Source organism: Aulonocara stuartgranti, assembly GCF_965226115.1.
Source record: "Aulonocara stuartgranti genome assembly, chromosome: 5".
Classification (NCBI taxonomy): Eukaryota; Metazoa; Chordata; class Actinopteri; order Cichliformes; family Cichlidae; genus Aulonocara; species Aulonocara stuartgranti.
In genome coordinates, this window is record NC_138943.1 from 23,633,079 (window position 1) to 23,651,991 (window position 18,913).

The window sequence follows — 18,913 nt, forward strand, 5'->3', positions numbered from 1 at the left end:
TCCTACCTGAGATGCTCTGTAAGCATCTTCATTTGCAGCTTTCTTGAGTGTCTTTCTAACTTATGTCAAAAGCACGCTCTGCTGGGTGAGATCAGGTGATTGTATTGTTATGGAATAATAAAAGATCGCCATGAAACTGACTGTCAGTTCATCTTCACCTGACTGACGTCAATTAATGACGTGTGTATTAAAGTAAAGACAGTGGATGGTAAAATAGAAAAGCCTGAGAGGTTTCTATAAAACATTCTAACTCAAAGGACAGATGAAGTGTTTATTGGTACAGTTTGAAAACAAATTGTCACAATGAAATATTTTGGGTTCAAAGTGTTCATCATAAAACAAATGGCAAATTACAAGAATCTATATTTGACTCAAACTGCACACAAAGGCACACAAAGTATGTTTATTTCAGTTTTTGCGTTCATCCCTGTGTAGTGCAACATTGTCAGTAGCAGTAACGCCACACACTGCAAACATTCGGCATCAGAGCAGTGCAGCAGAAAGTGTGATAGTTGTGCTCTTTGGCTGAATCACTGTGAATTTACAAATTCAAACTAAAAGCTTTCCTATGCTGTCTCAATACTGTAGGTTACAAAAAACCCTCTTTATTTACTGTGATGACTGTTGCATGGCCTGAATTTTTCTGCAGCACAAAAACTTGCATCATTCTTCTTTCTGATAAAACCCTTTAAAAGTTTAAATCTGTAAAACAGCCTGCACACCTCTCTGTGGTAATCAGACAGTTTGAATCGGCATAAACAGTTTGATATTCAGCTGGAAGACCCTGATAATGATTTAGGTTTAAAAAAAGACAAACCTGAACTTATTCCCTTCTTAACATTAAAACACAAAAAGCTTTTCTTTGGAAGGCATCGGAGTGTCTGCCCACAATCTGACACTGGGCTCCTCTAGAGGTAGTCCTTGGGTACGATTGGGTCTCCGTACATGCAGTCCTCCTCTACTGCCAGGTTGTACTTACTGCCACTTCCTCCCTTGTAGGCACTGGTCACGATCCTGAGCCAGCCCTTTTCACCCTGAAGGCAAAAATAAAGAAGCCAAGACTTAAATAAGAAAGTCATTCTTTTAAGAAATCAGATACAGGATTTCTTTCTCAAATGAAATAATATTCTTGTATTTGTGACCGCGAAAATGCATTTGATTTGATAAAACCGGCTGCAAATTAAACAGCAACGAGAGGACATTTCATTAGCTATCTGGCATCGACTCACCCATGGCTCTCCCCAGGAGTTGCGTACGATCCAGTATTCGACATCGTCTTCCACTCCCCATCCTGCCACTGACACGATGTGGTTGATGAAGGCCTCCTCCTGGTACTCAGAGTAGAGACCTCCAGTGTACACATCCAGCTTATCTGTGGCCATAATCCCGCAGCTAAGAAATTAAAAATCATTAAATACCACAGGTTACTTCCTCTTTCTGCTTAAAAGTTGCAGCAGTCACTGATGAGTTTAATGCTCTGCTGCACTGACAACATTTCAGCAGCAGATGATTGGATGCTGAAATGATGAAGCCTAGAGAAGCTACTTTAAACCACAGATCTTCTTGACTGCAGATTTAATTTAATGAACATTTATTTCCAAGACAGAAACATGATTCAAAGAAACTACAAAAGCTGCTCAACCCACCACCTTCTAAACAGAGTCAAAATGGGTCATACTTTTGATTCTTTTAAAAATCTGCGGGTGGATCGATCCAAATATTAATTTTTATAGATACCGGTGCTAGTGTTGCTATCACATCAATACTTGTGTGTTATGATCCATTCAATATGTAGCCCGCTTCATTGTTTTAAATATATATATTTTTGGGAATTGAAAAAATTATACCTCAAACATGTACTTTTTGTGTTGACTGTCAGGTCTACTTATTTATAGCCTGTACCACATTTAAACAAATGAAAGTTGGCCCAGAGAACTAATTAATTATTAAATCAGTGATTTCATGCTTACAGAATTTGTATATCGATGACAATTTTTCTCATAAATCATGACACACTGCTCTCCCCTACATAAGTATGGAATGACAGGAAAAGGTTTAGGGTGGAAATCAGGATTCTAACTAGTGTCCTATGTTGGTTTGGGATATCTGCTTTATTATTAAGATTGAATAATCAAGTAAAACAAAGCAACCAGAATGGACTATTTTATAAACGTATGAAAAAGCTGCAAACCTGATCGGCCCATGCGCGTAAATCTCTGCCATCATCTTCTCTCTCCCACTGACGGATCCGTAATCTCCCACCTTCCACAGGGTGTAGTTACTCACAATATTGCACACTCCAAAAGTGGTGCAGGTGCCACATTGGTTGAATTTATTGCAATCTTTAGAGAGAGAGAAACAGAACATACATGGCTCAGCCTCACAGGGACATGCAGCAGCCAGCCAGGGGAACATTTTGACCTTAAAAACACAAATGTATTGTCTTCTAACAAATTCTGATGAAGTCCTTTAACCTCCTAAGACCCAAACTCTTTCACGGCATGCATTTTTAATTTCTCTTTGATATTTGGGCCGATTGGGACCTGATGAATGTAAAAACAAAGAATTACCAGATCTTTTTTTAACTAATTTTTGTTTCTAAGAAAAATGAAAGCCACATATGAGGATATTCGTATAAAATTTCGATAGAACAGTGGCAGCATAATGTCCTCGTAAGTGGATATCAGGCCCTTGTAGAGCAAAATTGAGTATTTTGGTCTAAATAACCCAAAATTTGATGTCCACATATGTGGACGCCAGGTCCTAGGAGGTTAAATATATTTACTAATCTTAGTTGTTGCATATTTGAAAGAGTCTGTCTACTCTTGCACATGTGGTGAAATACAGTAAATCCTGTGCATTTTAGCCTACACTGTGTAAAAACCTTTTAACGTCAATAATCATATTCCCCTAGGTTATCAGAACAGCATTCATCTATCTTGCAGGAGTGTCCTGAGCCAAAACAGGGCCTCTTAGATTAGCACTGAGTAAACATATGATGTTGAAGCATATGATCATCACTCTGGTCACTGTGTACACTGTGAAAGTCTTACCCTGGTCTTTAGCCTGGTAGTTATTACAGGTCTCATCTGGGATTGTTAGCATATTCCCAAACCCCAGTGTGGTCTCCTCCGTGGCACGAGCCGGCATCACCGCAGTCGATCACATTCTGGACAGACAGGTAGGCAGATGGCCACGCTCCTTTCCGCTTAATGTTGATTCGATCTGATTTAATGCAAATAAGAAATAAGTAGCAGCCATTACTTTCTGTTCATCAATGTCCCTTCTATGGAAAGAAGAAGTGAAAGCACACCTGTGTCATAGTCATGTACAATGTGACATAGTTAAGCTTTGCTGAGTCATACCTGCCATCGCACTGGTGCTGCCATGTGCCCAGCAGGACCCACAGTACTGGGGAATGTGCTGGTTGCGAGTAGTGCTGACGTAGTTGGTGCCATTGATGTTCCTCCAGTCCCACGACTTCGGCAGATCAGAAATCTTCAAATACTCGTGAGGACGAGGTGCGGTCCTGTGAACATACGTGTCATTGCACAGTTACTGGATCAGTCTGATGTTTAAGTTTGATGTCCCCGCTACAACATATAAAGTCTGTTTGAAAATCTTCTTGCTCTTCTGTTTCAGTTCCTCTCTTTAAAAAATAACTTTTAAAGTCTTGATACAAGATGCAAAAGAATTGTCCTTCTCACTAGTCTGATGTGCAAAACCTCACATTACAGCTGCAGTATTGAGAAGAATACACAGATATCGTGTGCTCTGTCAGTCCATACCATATAGATTACACATATTACTGGTATTACACAAATGTAATACCGGTAACATACAAAATGAGCCACCCCTCATTTCTTTAGATTTTGCTCAGAAAATGGGAAATTGGTGCAGTACTTTATTGAAATACAGTATATTAAGCAAAAACAGGGTTTGCACAGTTCTAACTTATCTTTCGGGTCTTGTGTCTCAGGTCTTTTTTTCACTATTTCTTAAGGACATTGTTTATCTGCTGCAGAGAGTTTTTTAAGCCCTGCAACATTTTCATTGTTCCTCTATTTTTCCAGTTTCCTTAATTTTTAAGGACACATTACACTACATGCTGTCATATGCCAACTTTCCAGCCGATAGCACAGCTTGTTGAAAAAAAAAATACTATTTTATATCTCTCACTGTGTGTTTCATAGATTTAACAGAAGAAATTGGAACAAATAATTGTACTTATGCTAGGAAAAATGGTTCTTTTTTTGTAGACACAACACTGGTTAATCCCTTGGTCAGGTCAGATACAATGACTAGACTAAAAAGGAGAGAAAAAACAGACAATGTCCAAAGAAAAACCGTGAAAGACCTTCAGAGAGCCTGAAGAACTACTTTAAAGATCACATTAAAAAAATTACAAGGCAAGTCTGGCTCCTTGGAAGCAAAATATAAAGACACGAGGGGAAGTTTGAGAGTTTGCAAAGCACTGCAAATCCTTCTTTAACATACTGAATATCTATTTTTGCACTGGTTTCAAGCGACATAAGCCTTTGTTGAACTTACCGCAGTCCAAAGCCGCCTCTCTTCGGTGAGGGGACATAGCACGGCTCCTTCTGCTTAAAAAATACTCTAGCCGACACCTCAGACAGCACGGCCGAAAACAGCACAAGAACCGCGGCTTTGAGAGCCATCTCTGACACCGAGCAGTGCTTTAGTTACGGGACCAGGAGATACTCACTTCTAGAGTATCTATCCTAAATTGCAAGAGAGTAATTATTAAGCAATGTCACAAGATAAGATGAAATTAAACATAAAAGATTCGTTATGTGCTGCTGTTTTGTATGCACATTTCTAGTGTATTACTGTCAGTGAATACTTTATTAGGTACAACTCCTGGTTGGTTGGAACCTTAGTTGTCATTTGAGTACAGTGACCTCGCTGTCATGTTCAAGAAACCATGATGATCAGAGTGTTATAACATGGTTTATTATAAGATGGGTACACTTTGGTCATTACATAGCTGACAAGGTCAGCAATAGGCTGTGGTGTTGAAACAAAGCTGAGTTGGTATTAAGGAGCCCAAAGTGTGTGACAAAATGTAATCCCCGCACCATTACACCACCACCGCCCTGAACTGTTTTGGCAGGATGGATCTGAATGTCGCAAGAGAAATCAAGGCTCATCATTCAAAAGTTCATCTTTCACATCTTTTATGATCCAATTTTGGTGAGCCCATGTGATTTGCACCGTTTCCTGTTCTTAGCTGACAGGAATCACATCTGGTGTGGTCTTCTTCTGCTTCAATGTTCCATGTGTTGTGTATTCAGAGATGCTCTTCTGCTTATCTTGATTATATTATAATGAGTTACTGTTACCTTCCTATCTGTTTGAAGCCGTCTAGGGATCCTCCTCTGATCTCTGACACCAACGAGACATTTTTGCTCAGAGAACAGCCACCCCCTGGATCTTTGATTCTTTGTTTATTCTTCTTGTGCAGGAAAATCCTAGTAGTTCAGCAGCTTTTGGAATAGGCCACCCAGCAACATCAACCATGCCACATTCAATCTCACTTAAATAACTTTCCTTCCTCTTTCTGATGCTCAGTTTGTCTGTTTGTCAGCTCATATGAGCTGTTCGCACTAAAGTAAAAAGCACCATCACTTCATGTGCGGATACCCTTTCGGCGCCAGCTGCGGTCGCAAGGCTGGCACGGAACAAAAACTCCCTGATAACGACTGTGTTTAGTCTGTTCCTTCCCATTCCATGCAAGGCCACCTGGGTTGGCTGGAAGACTGTTTACTTAGCCTAGCAGGGTGAAGGACACTGTCTCAGCTGAACTCTGGACACGCACACACTCATCCAACCTCCCTTTCCAAACGCCTTCAATGCTTGTTCCCTCCTGGGAACACGGCGGGTCTGAGCCCACGCTGGAATGGTAGCGCTGGGCAGGACGGCTGCTGTGTTTGATTACTCCTCACCCCCCACCCGACCTTGTGGCTTGTCATGTGTTCCATAAGGTTGTGCTGTGGACATTTATGTGCTTTTTTGTGCAGAGGAGTTTTTTTGTTCTCTGTTCTCATGCTGTCCAGCATAAGTAGAGGTCTCTTTTTTTCCTCTTGTACTTTCCCATTGTAGTGTATATTTCAGTGTTTTTTTTCTGTAACGCTACCGATCTCCGACCTGTATCCCCATGTGATGTCTGTGTTGTGTGTGTAAGGTCGGGGGGGTGGGGTGGGGGTGTCCTATTTCACTGCAGGGCAACCTGCACGTGGCGAATAAAGCCTTGATTGATTGATTGATTTATTGAGCTTTAGTCATACCAAGGTTTAAGCCTAAAAACACCCTATTTTTTGTGACATTATCCAATACAAGAGGTTATTACTCACACACACACCACAAATCTTTAGACACAGAGGGATGTTTTAACCTGGAGATGATTAGGACAATGCTTAATCATCTCCTACTTAATCAAACTACAATGAAATCAGCGTGGTTAATTATAAAGCTGTAATCTGATGAGAAATTGGTAACAGTAGAGAGTAGATTTGCCTCAGAAGTGTTCTTATGAAGCCTTGTGATGACTATTGCTGTGAGTAACATACACACACACATATATATACACATATAAATAAAATAGAGTTGCACTGAATACTTTTTTTTTTTAGGTGTTTGGCTATTTTGAAATTTTAATGACAGGGAAAGATGATAACTGGGGATCTGCTACAAGACACCAGCACAGCAAACCGCACTACAAATAAAAGCACTTGGCATGCCAAGTTGGATAGACATTGCTGAAGTCATGTGAGGGGATAAGATCATTTTGTTTGTTTTTGTTTGTACAAACAAGCCTTCAGCTTATTAATTCTGTAGTGACTGAATCTACATACACAGATGACAGATGGCACCACCTTTATTGAAGGACAACACGATTGTCATACGAATAGAAGAAGAAAAAACAAACTTGTTTGTGCTGGAAACGAACACTTCAACTTACAGTTAACGTCTGGCCTGTGTGTTTTATGCTGACAAAGCATGTCAGCAGTCATGTGACAGAGTGAAACTGTTAAAAAGTGCAGTGAGCACTCATTTTGGTCCAGAGATTAGGCAGTCCAAAGATACAAAGCGTTAACAAAGTGCAGTTGTTACAAAAGATAACACGTCTATCTTCACTGATCTTGAGCCAGTGATTTTCAGAACGTCTAAGTACAACATGTATGGCGTTATTCTCTGTTTGCATAAAGCATGAAATTACAAAAATTTCTGCTGATGAAATGGACACTGGAAAGCAACATTTGAGGTATGGGGTAAAAAAAAATTCAACTGCATTAATTGTAGAATCTGGTAAAAACACAAGAAAAAAAAAAAGGAAGAATGAATCAATAATTAATTTAACTCAAAGTTTGCTTACATTTTAATATAACCAATGAGAACTGAATAATGAAGAAGCTATTGAGGCAATCAGTGCGGCAAGTGCCACGTAACGAGCACAAATGAGGGCCTGTGCTTGATCACAATCATTTATACCACATCTGATTGACTCATTTTTATCTGGTTTATTCGGTCAAGTCAAACACAGAACACAGACTCTAAAACATTTTATCTCTAAATTGGACAAGCACTTGCTTAAACAGTTTGAGTGTGTGGTGGCACAGGAGCAGTCGGGGGAGTGAACCGTGGGGTGGTGTTTTTTCCCCCCCCCCTTTCCCTCATTAGACCAATCTTCGCCGTTTGCAGTCGCGCTCCATGTGGTCTTCGGACGCGTTGGTGGTTGCACCCAGAGGAGAAACTTGGTTCAGCATGGAGTCATCGGATGCCTGACCAAACAGGGCCATGAGCAGAGCAACACCAAAACCTGTGGCACGCTCTCCCTGCAAGAGAGAAGAAAAGCTCTTAAAAACCAATAACCTTATCCTCCACTTTCCATTCAGTTATTGCTGCCATAATCTCTTGTTGGAAACCTGATTCAGCATAAAAGTTGCCACAACAAAGCTGTTTAAACCAATTTCTAACACAAGACAACCACAAATATGGAGATTTATTAGAGAGAAAGCCTGCGTAAGGACTGTTGTTTATGAACTGAATCACAAGACCATGACAGAGCATCAGGAAACCACCTGCAGGAAAGTTATAAAACCAGTTTATTTTAAAGGTCGACCAGTCACAGGCAGTAAGGTCAGCTGATCTTGTTTTGTTCAAACACAATGGGAAGTTTCGCAGTGATTGAGGAAGCATACGCCAGAAAGCAGCTCCTCTAGTCTCTGTGTAGCAAGGAAATCAGACAAGTGTATGCACATCCCTGATAGAAAGAACGTCACGGCATTTACTGGCAACCACTTTATTCCTGTTCTACACGTTCGTTTTTATGCACTTCCGAATACGCTCTAAACCTAAACACCACTGGATTGACACAGCTGGACAGTTTGGTCAAATAACGGTAAAGTCTCATTTTAAATCAGTGCTAATTCTCCTTTCAGCTTTACTCACACAGTCTTTGCAGATTGTGTTTTATAAGCTCAGTCAAAGGTTTCCTTAATGTTTAGCTCAGAGGTGAGGCTTTACAGTGGTGTTTGGTGCCAACTTCCTCAAACATTCAGCAAAGCCCTTTACTTCTTAAGAGTCTTCACTCAATATTTACTTGACTTGGCTGGGAAAAATTACTAAAAATTAAAATTAATTAAAAAATTACTGGCTGGGAATCCATAAAACTTTGTGTGAGGTTTTTAAGATAAAATTTGACATCAATTTTGTAAATTTGTACTTGGGCTTGGTTGCTGGCTCGGTCCGGGGAGGGGACACAAAACTCTTACAAGCGCTATTAGCAGCCAGCAAAAAATCAATAACCAGAAAGTGGTTAAATCCAACTCCGCCAACGCTTGAGGATTGGTTTAATGTGGTTTTCGAAATATTTAAAATGGAAAGATTGACATTCTTTTTAAAAATTCAGAAAGACAAATTCTACAAAATATGGAATAAATGGATTAGCTTTGTGTCCCCCATCCGCCCTGAATTTAGGTAAGAGCAGCCCTGAATTGGTGTATCTTGGTGTATCTCCCATGTATCGAACAATGTCAGGTTGACCCTCAACTTCATAATATGTACCTAATGTAGTTTTTGTAAATAAGTTAAACATGCTGCATTATGTAACACATTGTCAAGCCAATGAGTTAATTTTATTTTTTTGCTATCAGAATGTAAAACAAAAGGACTAAGAAAAAGGGTTTTGCTTTTTTCTTTTCCTTTTCTCTTTTTTTGACTAAATAATGTCAATGCACTTTATTGTAACAAGTCCCTTTTTTTTTTTTCCTTTCTTCAATAAGAATATAATTAAAAGACAAAAAAAAAAAAAAAAAAAAAAGGACTTGGCACAAATTTGTAGGTGTGATTAAAGCCAGTACTCTGAACAACTTCAGTGATGCACTACAATTTCCAACTTGAACCTGAAGCAAAAAACACGCTGCACTCCATCTGAAGCAGGAAACTGGAAATTCAGAATCGAAATTTCCTCCTCAGAAAGTCAGAAAATCCCCACCAACCCTGACTTCACAATCCAATAAACGTAAACAGTAGTAAAACTGAAAACCCTGCACTGTATTATCACTGTTGTGGATTGGTGACTCACTAAATAAGCCATACGAAAAGCAGCAAACAGACTCTATCCATGTGCGTGCTGCAGCGGTGTTTTAAGTGCACCGCACTGTATTGCTGGTGATGTATGAACATGAACAACATAATGATTTATTTTAGTTAACAAAAATGTGTTCATAGGCTTGCTTTTTAAAAATCACATCCACACAGTGAAGCATGGGATACTCACAGCATGAACAGGAGCGGCAATGTCAACATGGACCCAGACACCGGGCCAATCGAAGCCCAGGTGAGATGCAATAAAGAGGCCAGCACAGGAGCTCTGCGCGTTCTCCCGATCCTGTCAATGCAAAACACACACGCACCTCAGCAACCAAGCCTGAATAAATTATAACAGCCATTGAAAAAAATACTAATGCTGTCAGTGTTAATTTTGTTAAAATGACATTAACGCCATAACCGCATTAACGCGGGAAATCTCCGTTAGTGAGTTATCACGGATCGCCCTAAGCTTGGATATTTTGGAAAATCGTCACACTTGTTATCGACGAGTCTGACGATAACAAGTCTGCACAAAATTCACAAAACCATACAACTCATAAAATCTTCTGTTTCTTTTCTTCTCTTTAGCAGAGATCAGTGGTTTTATGTGCTGTAAAAACTTAAAAATGGTGAGGTCACATCTCTTCATCCAACCGTGTCAGGTCACTTTCTGGAAGCACATCTCCCAGATTTTGTCAATATTAAAGGACTTAATGGGGGGCAAAGATAGCTCAGTAGGTAAAGTGGTTGCCCCATGATCGGCTCACTGAAGGCTACCTGGAGGTACCCCTGAGCACTGGGCGCTGCACTGGTGGCTGCCCACTGCTTCACTGGGTGAATGGGTTAAATGCAGAGGAGTAATTTCCCTACGGGACTAACACATACACACACATTATACATTAACTAAGGAATATATAATGATTTACACAACAATAAAATAAAAATTTCATTGTAATTTATACTGTGCAAAATTCCTGAGCCACCCATGTGATAGTACCAAGATGAACGAGCTAAACTGAGCTTGTTTGAAGTAGGTGGTGAAATCCCTGTATTTTAAATTCTTCCGTGTCTGATATGGATTGTGTCTTGCCACGCGTGTGGATTTTGCCACTTACTGCCACAGAGTTCTTCATGTCAGCCATAGCAGAGGTGAACTCGCTGAAGTGCAGCTCGGGGCAGTAGACCAGAGGGTGAGCGAGATCCCCGCTGCTGCGGCCCGCACGCACAACTGCAGCTTCCCACTGCTCACTGTTTGTCATCACAGCTGCGTGGTGCTTTCCTGTGGAGATTCCCTGAGCAACAGAAACAAAGAGACTTCAGCTATGAAGCAGCACCTGCCTCACAGTACAGAATGTGTTGATCTGGGCACCTGCAGTGGTTGGTTTAGTGAGAGTCACCCACCTGTGCACCTGTCAGTGTAGCCATATCCAGAATAATATCAGCAGCCAGGTCTTTGCTGGCATACACTACTCCATCAGCCAGCACCAGCCTGCCCTCTGCATCAGTGTTGTTGATTTCCACTGACCTTTAAAGGGAGAATGGACATTTTATACCACTGCCCACATTCATTCCTCTCGAGTTAGCGTGGAAAATGATATCGGACGCAGTTTATGTGCAGTCACACCTTGATGGCAGAGAGACATTGAATACAAACCACACAGGTAATTTGATACCAAGTGTGTCAAATCAATTTCCAAGCAAATGATATATTACTACTTAAAAATAAATAAATAAAAAAAGTCTCACTTTCCAGAATAGAGAATGTGGATATCATCAGGTCGCGTGGCTGCGGGTCCAACTGAGTTCTCTGCGAGGCAAAACACTGCATGGAGATTATCCTTAAAGCCCTGAAACAAACAGAAGACAGAGGCTGGTATAAAGTGCTGCACCTAAAACTTCCTTGTAACTGCCAATGTTGCTAGCAGATTGTCACAGTTACACATACTTTATATGAAAAAAAATAATAATAATAATAAAAAAAATACAAGCAGCCAAAACAATCAAAAAGAGGTTTTTAGTGCAGCAGCCTCTTTACGACTGGCTTCATTTAGCAACAGCCAGCAACTACTTCCCAATTAGTCATTTGAGACTGAGGCCTAAATGACAGCCGTGAGAGCTGATGTGGGATCCTTCTGTCACCTCACCTGTTTAATGGTGGCCTTGAATGCTCCCAGAACAGCAGCAGCTCCACCACAATCTCTTTTCATCCCTGGCATTGTGGTCTAGAAGAAGGAAAAACCACAACTTATTTACATGTAATGGATCTCTTCTGCAGTGAGCAGGACAGCAACCCAGTTGTCTATAAATTCATTTACAGTAAGAAAAGCTTTTTGGCTGAACTAGTGAATATAAAAGGTGCTGCTTGCTAACAGATTACTGAGAATAGGCTTAGAGTTTATTTAAAAGATCAGCGTGGAGGTTTCCAGGATCATCCAGACTGCCCAGACAGTGGATGAGCTTACTGAAAGTTGTCAAACTTAAGAGATTACAGCAGACAGAGACTTTGGAGGTGCAACATGGTCCACAAGATCACAGTGAAGATTAATGTTTGGGGTACACACAACAAATTCTGTGCTAACACACCATGACTCAGTGCACTGTTAAGGTGAAATACATGAGTTAAGCCAAATATTGTTGCATTTTTCCACTTGATTAACATAATTTTCTATTCCTGTTAAATTATATTTCTATATACAGACAACTCATCTATCAGCTATCCCAGTAACACTGTAAAATATACTCAAGTGAGGCATGCAGGTCTGTTTTTCTAAATAGATGATTAGTTATCATCTCCACAGGAAACAGAAGCATACCTTTCCCTTAATGCTAAGTCCACCAGTGTCATACACAATTCCTTTGCCCACCCATGCAATTGTTTGGGTAGCGCCTTGAGGAGTGTGACTAAGTACCGCTAACGCAGGAGGGTGCTCTGCTGCCTTTCCAACACCATAAATACCTGAGAGGGTGAAGAAAGAAAAGCATTTTCAGTGATCTGAAATGTTCAGACTTTTACACAATTAAGCTTTGACCCATGTTTTGACTTACAGGCACAGTTTTCTATAGGTGCCCATTTTAGTCCTTAAAGAATAAGTAAATTTTTCATTGAGTGCATTTTTGCTACTACAGCCTGCCACTGATTTGTCCTTTTAGGATCATATTTTAGCTAGCACTTCATTACGGCCTCTTATACGCAACACTAAAACACTAAAACAATATATAGCCTAGCTTCAAAATATGCTACTAGGGATCAGTCCCAAAAATCCATCACTCTGGTGTCCCTAGGGAAATCTCAACCAAGTATTTCCTGTATATATGCATGTTTAGTATTTGAGGTGTAAAAAGAAATGTATTAGATTTTTTTTCTAAATTCTCTCCATGCTTTAAAGCTTGTTGGCGTCTTCAGTTGAAACCAGACACAGTGAACAGCACAGCTGACTTTCTTGTTTACCATTTCTTTCCATTAGAGTTGCACCATGAGTCTCTCTAGCTAAAGCACACTCAACAAAAAAGTTTGACATAGCAATTCTGGAGAACTGTGACAATTCAAGCTAAAAATAAAGCACACAGGCATGCGCAGAGGTCGTACCTCCAAACCCTTTTTGTTTCAGTTCCTCTCCACGAATGATAACTGGAGTGATTCCAAGTTCATTCCCCACAGCCCTGATTTCCTGAAACAGAAATTTATGGCTGTGATGAAAAACTGCAGTAGAAATATTAAAACTAGTTTTAACAGATTTCAACCCTCCTTACTTCTAAATTAAAAATTAAAAAGTATTAAAGTGTACATAAAAAAGTATTGTCGATATGTAAGTGATGCAATGGGTTTGCGAAATTAACTCCTGATATTGTAAACAAATATCTTAAGATATTCACTTTCTGTTACTAACATCAATAAATAGACGACAGTTTGACTTAACTTTATAGCCTAATGTGAGAATGGGCAAACTGAAATGAGGACACAGAAGCTTAACAGGTAACGTTTTCATGGAAACGTGTTACAGGTTAACAAAGTTTATGCAAATCAGAGAATTTCACTAACATCTAAGAAGTGATCTGTGTTCATCTCATTGCATGGAGTGTCCACAATGCGAGCGCTCAGTCGAACTCCATCAGCAGCGTTAGAAAGACACTGAACATGGGATGAAAAACAAAGGCCATTAAGTGATGGCAGACCACCCACACACACAAAAAAGGCAATTATGAGCAGCACTAACAATTAAAACCCAAAACTTTAAAGTACCTCAAGCTCTGCAGCCTCCAGAGGATTGGCATCTTGCCCAACAATCACAAACTCCACGGTCACATGCTTCTTCTCAGTTCTGCGTGAGGATGCGGAGCGGCGAGAGAAGATGGGGAAGGCCCGGGCCATAGCACAGCAGGATGCAAACACATCTGAACGCTCACACACCATCTGGAGAGCAGATGTGTTAGCCACTTCGTGAAGCAAACAACCTCACCACTGGATGACCCAGATTTGAGTGCCATGGGACTCCCAGAAGTCCCATGGCACAGAAAGCGGGCATCTATAAAGAACAGATTTGTTCTGTAGCTTAAAGTAACCTCTGACTTCCCCGAAGAACAAACAGGAAACAATTCTGATTGAAAATACTGACCACAATGCAGCGGTTATTCCCTCCGGGAAGGCAGGAACGGACCAGGCGGGACACAAAGTGGGCAGAAGACGGGCTGTTGTGCCTGCTGACCCTTGAGGGAATGGCGGCCACTGTGGCATAGTTGAGGTACAGGGGGCAGCTGTCCGTGGGGTTTGGGTTTAAAGCACTCAGAGCTGCCTGCCAGATCTGAGAAAACATGAGGAAAAATTGACATTTCTGACTCACCACAAAGATGTTAAAGCTTTGAAAAACATTTTTTGTTAAATCCTCTAATTCTTTTACTCTTTGTAAACTAAGTACAAGCAGTCTGGGAAATCAACAATCTCTGATGATGTAATAATAATCCACTATTAATATTAAATATGTTATTCCAGATGTTTATGACAGGAATCTACAAAGCGGTTTTGGGAATGTTTTGGAAAGACTATAACCAGTCAGCAGTATGTACACAGTGCTTCCACCAGATTAAAATAAGAGGCAAGTGAACCAGTAGGTGATGGGAATTTGAGATACTGGGTTTGAAAAATTCCTAGTGTCACAATGTTTCCAGATGCTTTCACACTTATCACCTTAGAAGGTACATACACATGCTCAGAATAATCAGAGCGCTTCATGGAGCAGGCCAACAGTGTCTCAGCAAATCATTGTACACAAACAGTCCGACGCTGATTGGAAAACTGTCACACTCAATGACTCTGAGCGTATTAGTCTGCCCACCAAATCCACCACCAGTGATCTAATCACTCACCAGGAGCACGTTGGACAAACTCCATCGACAGTATGTCGATTATGTTGAAAATAAGTTTACACATATGCGATATGCTGCAGTAGTACGGCATTAGTTATCTGGATACTGAAGACTGGGACTTTAACCTCGTCAATGCTCCAGTTGCAAAATCCTATTTGGAGACAGGTTAATGACCACTGTCTGGGTTTAAGTACTGCTTTTCTAACCTACAATCATCCAGGAGTTATGTGACAGCCGGGCAACCGTGGAAGTAAGCAAAATACGAATTACTGGTGTTGTGAGATTTACTTCTACGGTCATACTAATAATAATAATTGTGATTATGACAATAATAATGATAATGGAAAAAAACCCTAAAACAAATAAGACCGCAAACATCTCTTGACTATTGTAGCTCTTAGCTTACTAAGTAGCCTACACTGACACCGTTATAGCTTTGCCCTTTGGACTCTTTTTCGCTAGCTGTGTCATGAAATAACTTAGCTGTGCTAGCTTTTGCTAACTTTTGCTTAGCGTGACGCTAACATTAGCCGGTACCGAGCTTTTGTTATCATTTATAAGATTACCTCTTTGCTAACGACCGGCTGGAGTTTTCCTTTGATCTGGCTCCAGCTGACCTGCTGCAGGTTGGTGTGCTGCCCGATGATCAGGACAGGGCGACTCTGTGGCTCTGAATCACCGGCAGAAACCTTAAACTCCAGCACCACATTCGCCATTTTGGTGACTGAAGGTGCTCAAGTGGACGGCGACGGACACCCCGGACCGGCGACGGCAGCCGGGTGAGGACAGGCTTTAGTGACGTGCTGCGATTTTTATCGACCTCCAGGTAGAGGTCTGCGCGGGAATGTTTTTTTAGTCCCGCTCCCGCCCGCTCCCGCAAGGTTTTGTACCGCACCCGACCGCTCCCGCTGTATATTCAGTCTTTGTTCACCCGCTGCCCGCTTAGAATAATTTTCTACCCAACCCAACCGTTCCCGCTAAATTTAGATCTGGTTTCCAAAATCTCACATTTAAATGGGGTACCACCAAAAAATAGAGATAACAGATAAAACTGCAGGTTGTGCAATGATTGTATTTATTTTTCTTAAACAAGATGCATTTATCTGTCAACATGCAACATTTATCTTTTAACATGGAAAACGTGTTGCAAAAATACAATAAATAAAAACGAATACAGCATTGTGGCCTACTTGTTATTTTTATGTAAAATACAAACGTAACATTTTTCTGTCAACACAGTAGGGAAAGTGTCGTGAAAAAAAAAAGTCACTTAAAATTGTAAACAAAAGAACAAAATAGTTGGCCACTGCGAAATTAAATGGTTGTTTAAACTATCAGTTTAACGAAAAAATGTCCCAATGTCGAATTCAAGGTCTCTCCTACAAAAGAAAATATGCATATATAAATACAACAATAAACGACATCTCAAAATTATAAACTATTAATCAAATGAACGAAACTTACTTAAAAAATCCAAATTATTTTAAATTTCCATGCAGGAAAAGAATGTCACTGACTGATGAGGGTTTCAGTACTGAACGTCTCTCCTCCAAAATCCGACCACAAAGGCTGAATGCTCTCTCGGAAGGTGCACTCGTTGCCGGGATGCAGAGGACAAATCTTGCAAGGTTGCTCAGGGCAGGGAACTGGGAACTGTTGGAATTCCACCACTGCAAAATGTTTTGTTGACTTGATAATTCAAGTTTCATGGTCCTGTACTCCTGAATCTGAACATCTAGTGATTTTGATCCACATGATTCTTCCTCTTCCTCCCAATCTGAAAATTTATGAAGAACAGTAGGCCTTTTGGCAGGTGTTGGTTCAACATCCTCATCATGTGCATGATCAAACTTTAAATCTTCGATCATCTCCTTGACTCCCTGTATCACATTCTGTCGCCCTCTTTCATCTAACATTCTCAGACATCGCAGATTTGGTGTCAGAAAGGTTGCTATTTTATAAAGCATGTGAACAGAATGGGATGAAGTGCTGTCTGCTGACAGTAATTCTTTCAGCCGTGTTACACAGACGGTTGCAATTTCAGAGAGCAGAGGGTCTTTTGTGGCTGATGTACAGTGCTCAATTAATCGCACAGACCACGGAAGAACAAGTGAGGCACTGGGAGCTGTGTTATCAGTTTCCAAGTCGTCAGTTGCCTCTTTGAAGGGTTTTAGGAATGATACTAGTAACTTAAGAGTACTGATGCTAATGCGTCCGATCTTGTCATAATTATTGCTCTCAGTCAGCACAGATGCAATGTCTTCGTACTGTTCCAAGACAGAATTTAACATGTCAAAGTTAGAGTTCCATCGTGTCTCTATGGATTGTTTCAGTGACTTTTTAAGCTTGCCCTGCTGTCCTGAGTGTTTGAAATATGTAACCAACTTTTTAACATCAGTCAGAAGGCTAGCGATCTCTGGAGACTTTTCGATTATGGCAGTACCAAACGCACTGGAGAGAGTCACGTTTAGTATGTGCGCTGTGCAGTTTAGCCTCGTGTATTCTCGTAAGGCACTGATCATGTTGGCTCCACGATCTGTGACAAAAATAATCTTTTTGCCCATGTCTGTCGCATCAATGCCAAACACTCTTGAGATTCTGCAGCAGGTGCCTTCGAATTTTTTCACCTGTCTTTGAGGTGCTTGGGTCAAAAGGGGCAGCAAAAAGCACTCTTGAATGTAGCTCAGATTGCTCATTAACGTAATGGATGGTTGCAGACAAAAAGGACGTTTTTCGATATGTTTCTGTCCATATGTCTGCTGTAACAGCGCATCCAAACTTCGATATTGTTGCAGTGATTTCCTCCACAACATGTTTACGTAGACTCTGAGCCCTCATTTCAACATTTCTTGACACCGTTGTGGGGTGTGGTAGTATCTCACAGACATCGAATTTTCCTATTCTTGCTGCTGTGTCGACCAAATGTTGGGCCAGCTGTGTGAAGCCTTTTCCAGAGATGGTATCATACGGTCGAATGTCTTGGCAAACAAACTGAACACATTTGTCTCTGGTTTCTTTTTTAAACTTCTCTGGCACCAGCAAAGATTTAGTAAATGCCAGTTTTGTTTGCCCCTTTGTGATGGGACATGAGTGCCGCCTTAAACCTGAGGTTCCAGTCTTGTGACTGCAAAAGGGTAAAACTTTGAGGCATTTATCGCATTGTACAAAGGGTAATTTTTTTCCATTTGCGTCTATGACGCATGAAAAAGACTCCCATACATCAGACTTGCCTGATGTGGGTTTCCTTAAAGTAAACTGACCGTTGTCTAATCCCAGCTGAACGTCCTTCAAGGAAATTGCATCTTCAGTTTGCTCTGCCATGTTGGTAAAGCGCGCTCTGATGCAGGTGATGCGCGCACAGAGTCACAGACTGTGCAAGTAAAATGCACGTGCAAAAAGCACTGATCCATGCGCTCAGTGCGTGTAACAGGCGTGAGCACTGGCTGTAAAAGTGCTCAATTAGAATGAGGAAATCACAGATATGCTGTTCCGAAAAAATGTCGGGCACGCTATATTTTCAGACCGCCCGCTCCCGTTCAAATTACACCAGAGTTACCGACCGCTACCGCATTTTATTTGGAAATTTATTCCCGCGCCGCAAGAAATCTGGTCGGGTCCCGCGGCTCCCGCGGGACAGCCGCGGGAATGCAGACCTCTACCTCCAGGCACCAGGTGGAACACTATAAGAGCAGACTGTAGTGATTTACACCAAAGTTAATGTAGTAGTAATAATAACAAAAGCTAAACCAAAATGATTTTTCTTTGAACAATTTAGTCCTATAAAATAAAATAAATAATCCAGGAAATGAAGGAAGCGTGTTTCTCCCACTTTTGTTTTTTTTTGGCCATCCACAGGTCAAAATTTTATTTGAGTTACCTCAAAATGTCCCACTAGGTATCATAACATTTCGACTTAATCACAAATTTCAAATTTTGG

At 40.8% G+C, this 18,913-nt stretch overlaps 2 protein-coding genes across 2 annotated transcripts; both read right to left on the minus strand.

Annotated features, from left to right (window-relative positions):
* Positions 1–257: 257 nt before the first annotated feature.
* On the minus strand, positions 258–4,742 carry LOC309706426 (cathepsin Z-like). Its single transcript, XM_082532963.1, is given in 7 exon segments — positions 258–1,034; positions 1,230–1,392; positions 2,192–2,342; positions 3,054–3,097; positions 3,099–3,225; positions 3,366–3,529; positions 4,552–4,742. Coding segments are annotated over 7 exon segments (903 nt in total). The 5' UTR covers positions 4,680–4,742; the 3' UTR covers positions 258–908.
* A 2,138-nt stretch (positions 4,743–6,880) lies between these two features.
* npepl1 (aminopeptidase like 1) lies at positions 6,881–15,786 on the minus strand. Its single transcript, XM_082533856.1, has 12 exons — positions 15,543–15,786; positions 14,229–14,414; positions 13,856–14,026; positions 13,655–13,744; positions 13,202–13,283; positions 12,429–12,571; positions 11,760–11,837; positions 11,362–11,462; positions 11,017–11,140; positions 10,731–10,907; positions 9,803–9,913; positions 6,881–7,856 (listed from the first exon to the last, which is right to left on the minus strand). Exons 1-12 carry the CDS (start codon positions 15,690–15,692, stop codon positions 7,698–7,700), a joined length of 1,572 nt encoding a protein of 523 aa, XP_082389982.1. The 5' UTR covers positions 15,693–15,786; the 3' UTR covers positions 6,881–7,697.
* Between the last annotated feature and the right edge of the window lie 3,127 nt (positions 15,787–18,913).